General features: G+C 47.2%; 1 protein-coding gene across 1 annotated transcript in view; it reads right to left on the minus strand.

Annotated features, from left to right (window-relative positions):
• PRKCA (protein kinase C alpha) overlaps positions 1 to 778 on the minus strand; it is a 546,763-nt gene extending 545,985 nt beyond the window's left edge. Inside the window, exon 1 of the mRNA XM_054573066.1 lies at positions 370 to 778. Coding sequence (XP_054429041.1) covers positions 370 to 542 — 173 coding nt within the window. The 5' untranslated portion in view covers positions 543 to 778. The remainder of the gene's footprint in view (positions 1 to 369) is intronic.
• Positions 779 to 6,107: the final 5,329 nt, after the last annotated feature.

A 6,107-nucleotide genomic window follows, 5' to 3' on the forward strand; every position in this document is an offset into this window, starting at 1 on the left:
GGGGAAACCGGGCTGCGAGACCCGTGGAGGGGATCAGTGTCACTACGGCGCGCGGCCAGCCTCTCCCACTGCGGCAGGGGGGGGTGTGACCGGGCGATGACTTCCCCAAGAGTCCTGCCCGCGTGTGTGGCAGTGGCCCGGGCGGCCAGGCGCGCGCGTGTCATTCCGAGCGAGAGTTTGGACTCCCGCCTGTTCTCCAAGTTCCCCGAGTCAGCCCTGGAGTGGACACTCCTGGAACCGGGGCTGGGGAGTGAGCGAGGGTCCCCGGGGAGAAAGGGCCCCGGACTAGGGAGGGACTGGCCCCACCCGGGGGTGCCGCGAGAGGGGTCCGGAGTGGCGGTCCATGCACAGCGCCCGGAGCGCACCTACCAGATGAAGTCGGTGCAGTGGCTGCAGAAGGTGGGCTGCTTGAAGAAGCGGGCGATGAATTTGTGGTCCTTCACCTCGTGCACATTCTTCTGTCTCAGCGCCCCTTTGCGGGCGAAGCGGTTGGCCACGTCCTGAGGCGCCGTGGAGTCGTTGGCCGGGAAAACGTCAGCCATGGTCCCCCCCAACCACCTCTTGCCTCCGCCGGGGAGCAGCAGCCGGGGAGGGCCGGGTGGGCGGGGGCGGATCAGAGGGGCCGCGGGCGACCCCGGGCGGGGGGCGCGGGCGGGCTGGTGGCGGAGGTCGCTGCGAAGAGGGGCGGCGGCAGCCGGGAGAGTTGGGCCGGAGCGGCGCGGAGCAAGAGCCGGAGCCACTCACTCGCTTGCTGGCACCACGCTCACTGACAGCCCGGCGACCCGCGCTCGCGCTTCCTACTCTCGGCGGCAGAGGCGGCCCGGAGCGGCACCGCCCACCGCGCATGCCCCGAGTGCTAGAGCCGCGCGCGAGTGTGGGGGCGCGCAGGCGGGAGCGCGCGAGGCTGAGCGGAGCGGCGGGGACGCGCCTGCTGGGGGAGTCGGAGCCTCTGTGCCTGTGGAGCAGCCCAGAAGCTGGAGGAGGCGGCGGCGGCGCCCTGGGGAGAACCAGGCCGAATTTGGGAGCGCAGGCGGACGCTGGGCTGGGCGGACCCGTTCTCCTCTGTCGCCTTTTTCTTTCTTTCCCTTTTCCTTCTCTTCCTCCTCCCGCCTCTCCTCCCTCCTCTGCTTCCGCTCCTTTCGCTTGCCCACTCTTCCCCCGTTTTCCTCCTCCCACTCCCGCTCGCTCCCACCAGCTCCTCTCCCTCCTCCCCGCTACTCTTTTTCTCCTCTCCGGTTCCGAAGTCTGCGCTGCCGGCGCAGGGCTGAGAGGAGCCCCGGGTCCCAGGATGGGGCTCCACGCTGCCTCCACCTCCTGCCGACTGGTCCGACCGACTCCGAGGAGCTCCCTCCTCACACGCACCGCTGCTGCCCCTTCCCTGTCTTCCAGGCTTTATCAGCTTGTATCAATTTGAAGTTTCACCTGGCTAAAACCACTCCAGCTGTGTATGCCCTAAAATGCCCAACCCTCCCATCCGTCACGCTGTTTATATATGGATGGTAGGAAAAAGGGAGCGATTTTAAATTTCACTCATGTGAGATATGAAACTGAACTTCATAGACACAGACAACAGTATGGTGGTTACCAGAGAGGAGGTTGGGTAGTGAAAGGTAAAAGGGGCCAAATGGATGGTGACGGAAGATGACCTGACTTTGGGTGGCGGGCACACAAAGCAATATATAGATCATGTATTATAGAATTGTGCACTTGAAACCCCATGTAATCTTATTAACCAATGTCACACCAATAAATTTAATTTAAAAAATAAAATAAAAAATAAATCATTGAATATTGACTCTTTAACCTGCCTCCAAGTGTCCTATATTTCAGCTGCGCCTAGTACAAAGACTTCTGATTTGCAGGTAGGTTAGTTAAAAAGGGCGTGTCTTTAGTTATTTATCCCCTGGTTTCCTGCCACGGTTAGGACATTGATCATCAGGCTTTCTTGATTTTACAAGTCCAGAACTTTAATTTAGAAATCGTTTGCATCCTAAGCTAATTACTTCAATATTGGCAGGTGCAGAGTGCAGCCAGGACATTTGTAAATTACCAAGTAAAACTGCTTGTGAAAGGATAACTAGCATGCATATGCAAAGGACGCGTTGGGGATGTGCCAACTAATCACTGGCTGAATATTTATTAGTTCTGGCTGGAGAATGCTAAAATACATAAGGGAAACAGCCATCTCCCAGCACTTCGTTAGTGTTTCATTTCATGGTCAGATTCACTAGGTTCACAAATCAATTTCATGAACTGAAGACATCATGAACCTGCCACCTCACACCTGACAGAATGGCTATCATCAAAAAATCAACAAGTAAGTATAGGCAAGGATGTGGAGAAACCCATTGGTGGGATTGAAAGTTGGTGCAAACACTATGGAGATCAGTATGGAGGTTCCTCAAAAAATTAAAAATAGAGCTGCCAATAGACACAGCAATTCCACTTCTGGATATTTATCCATAGAAAACAGAAACACTAATCCAAAAAGACGTATGCACCTCGCTATGTTCATTGCTGTGTTATTTACAATAGCAAGAATATGGAAGCAACCTGCGTCCATCAATAGATGAGTGGATAAAGGAGATGTGAGGTACACACACACACACACACACACACACTATGGAATATTACTCAGCATTTTAAAAAAACTTGCCATTTGTGACAACACGGATGGACCTAGAGGGTAAGTGAAATAAGTCACAAAGAGAAAGACAAATACTGTATGATTTCACTTATATGTGGAATTTTAAAGTAAAAATGAGAAAACAAGCTAGAAATAAACTCTTAGATACTGAGAACAAGCTAATGGTTGTCAAAGGGGAGGGAGGTGGAGGATGGGTAAAAAAATAAAATTAAATGCCATTGACATCCATAAATACTGAAAGAAATAAAGGAAAAGAACATATTATGTAACCCTTTAAGAAGTTAAAGAAAAAGAAAACTTTTCTAAGATATATACGATCTTAAGGCATTTCACATAGACCAAGTCAGGTTACTATTTTTTAAGATGGACTAATTAAACACTAAATGAAAGAAATGGCTTTTATGTTTCAACAAGTGTAAGTTACTGACTGGCCATTTGTGGGGCATGCAATTTTCTGGCCTGTGTCTAATCTCTTGAGCCAATGTGGTTGGTACTTAAAGAGACTGCATCTGCCTGAAATTCTATGTGGTCAGAAATTTCACCACTTATGGCTGCCCCTTCCAGTCCAAGGAGGTAAAAAAAAAAAAAAAAAAAAAAAAAAAAAAAAGGCAAGAAAAAGAATGGAAAGCAGAGCCTACTGGGAAAATAGATCAAATTCTCCACCAAACACCTTACTCATCTCAAGCCATAGCTGTTAATTAATTGCCTAATAATCATAAATCAAAGAGAGTACAGTAGAATGAAACACAGGATTTTTTTCCTCACAGCCATCTTTATCTAAGACAGAAGTTCTCACACAATTTATGAAGACAAGCTTCTTTCTATTCCCCAGAAGCCTTGATGTAATCGTGGAGGAAGAATATGGAAGAGTTGGAGAGTGGGGTTACTAATAGTGCAATCCCTGAGCAAAGTAACAGGGAAGATGAGCTAAGAACCAATGGACCTTGGCAGCAGCCTGCCTGAGATCCCCTGTGTACAGAGTGACTGTAGCAATGGCTGGGCCAGATGGAGACAATATATCTCTTTTCTTTCAGGTTGTGGCTTTGCTTTCTTGCTTCATTTATTACTGTTCCTTGTGGAGAGAACTAACTGGAAGTTTGCTGATTGATAGCTGGACTGAGCTTGAGTGCTCAATTCCCTATAGCTTAGCTCAGTTGTAGGGGTGTGGTGGGGATGCACCTGGAGCAGAAAATTATCAAGCAGCATAACACTGCCCCTAGCAAGGACTGATGGGATGTGAGCCACAGTTGGTCCGTGCCACCCACCTGAGAACCCCCCTTGGTAGCACTAAAATGGAGGGAATTACAGAAAGAACCACTGCGGAGGGAGTGGTGTAATGCAGATAAGTGAACTTCAAGTCTGTATTTCTCCATCTAAAAATGGAGAGATTCATAACTACCCTGGGGATTTCTTAAGAATTTAACCAGATGATGTGTAAAAGAGTGTTTAGTAAATCCTAAAATCTTGCACCCGTACAAGGTAGGTTTGGTCCTCTCCTTCACCAAGTCTGCCTTTGAGAGAAACTGAGTTGAGAGCTCCTCTCTTCTAAGACCATTCTTTCTCCAAAACAGTGACTAGGAATTAGGAAGCAAAAGATGACATATAGAGAGATCATACAAATTTTACCTGCGAGTCTACATTTCAAACGTACAACATCACCCACAACCCTCACTTTTTAATTGCTTTTTAGCAAAAGTCTAATGCCTGGATTCTTTGAAAATGCTAGTTGCACAAGGACCCAAGCAACTCCGTAGCCTTCCATTCACTCCAATGGGAGCAGGTACGTAAGAGTTGTCTCATGGTGTTTTCCCAAACCTGGCTGGGGAGAACAGTTACGAATTCCTGATGAATCCTGTTTCATCTTTCCCCTACCTTCTCTCTTTCTCTCTAGACAATAAACCTTGAAACAAAGCAAATCAACACTAGGAGGAAACTTTTGAAGTAATGTCTAGATTCATTATGTGTTTGATTCACAGGTATTCACATATTTAAACTCACTGAATTTTAGACTTCAAATATCTACAGTTCATTGTAAATCAATCACACCTGAACAAAACTGTAACTTTTTAAAGCCAAATAGCTAAATGCACTATTTACAGACAAGCTAGGCGACTGGTTGAAGAACCAGTTGGCCCTCCCAGGGAGCATTCAGCTGCCTTTCCCTCAGGGGACAAGCCCATTCTGCCCAGTACGTGTGAGACTCAAGTTTTGTTCCTTTCCAGAAACACTCGTGAGCTCCAGCTCCAGGGCATACACTCCACTAGCCCCAGAAATACAAAATGAAGACCAGCTTCCTGCCCTCCAAGAGCTCAGCCCCAAAGGAGAGATGTTCAGACTTGGAGTGGAGTCTCATTTATAAAAGCACAGTAAAAGAATGTTGTTCATTTCTCACGTCCTTTAGTAGGCCTCAAACAAAATGCTAGTGATAACCTGTGCTGAGAGTCTTCGATCCTCCTTCATTTTTTCTTTCTTCCCCTGCCCCTGCTGTGGACTCTGACCTCCCACGTTCTCAGGAGCATCTCAGAAACCACCTTACCCTCCAAAAAATGTCTTCTCCTCTACCCACAGATAGATCAGCTTTGACTCCTTCTCCTCCCACTTATTATTTCTTGTACTCTTGTTTTATCAATTTTGACAAGGCTTCTCCCTACTTCTCCCTTTAGAAAAAGCCCTTCTGTCCTCTTCCTATGATCTTGCATGACAAAAAGTCTAGGAACTGATTTAAACAGGATAAATTAGGGTGTAAGTGAGCATCAAGATAGCTGAGTAAAGGGAGAGTGCTGGCAATTACCAGATTCTCATCTATTGATTCAACGGTGAATACTAAGTCCTGGAATATTAATATGTTGTATGTTTACCATATGTTGATACAGTGGTGAGCCAAGCAGACATAATTCCTGCCTTTGTGTAATTTATATTCTCTTGGGTGATTTGAGTGGGAGAGGGAAATTTGTGCACACTACCACCTAGCAAGATTTAACACATCACTTATGCTCACTTCTACTTTTATGATACCCATCATTTAACACACATTCAAAATGCTGATCTTAGTTTGGATGTTTTATGCTGTACGCAGCAATGGAGTGAAAAAGAGCACACTTCCCCTACCCCCACACCCCGGCGGTATAGAGTGAAGACTCAGGCACAACTTGAAGAAGCAGCTTAGAGGGTAGGTCCAACAGGGTTTATATAGGCAGATCAATATGGACGTAGAATCCCAGTGTCCCCTTGGGTGGAGCTGTTTCACAAGCATCATGCGGTGATGCCAGCCTGTTTCTTTTGAATGCGCACTTACTGTTTTCTGGCAAACTGTACAATCTGCCATTGTATCTGTCTTTGGCTTGGCCTTAGAACTAAAGCGGTGACACCTCCCAGGGCCTTGGAATCCTTTCAAATATCATTCAGATGTCTGTATAAGGTACGGCTCTAACAAATAGGAAAAATAGAAAAAGTATTCAGA

This window comes from Pteronotus mesoamericanus, unplaced genomic scaffold (assembly GCF_021234165.1).
Source record: "Pteronotus mesoamericanus isolate MK-2021 breed Mesoamerican mustached bat unplaced genomic scaffold, CSHL_Meso_final contig_246, whole genome shotgun sequence".
NCBI classification, from domain to species: domain Eukaryota; kingdom Metazoa; phylum Chordata; class Mammalia; order Chiroptera; family Mormoopidae; genus Pteronotus; species Pteronotus mesoamericanus.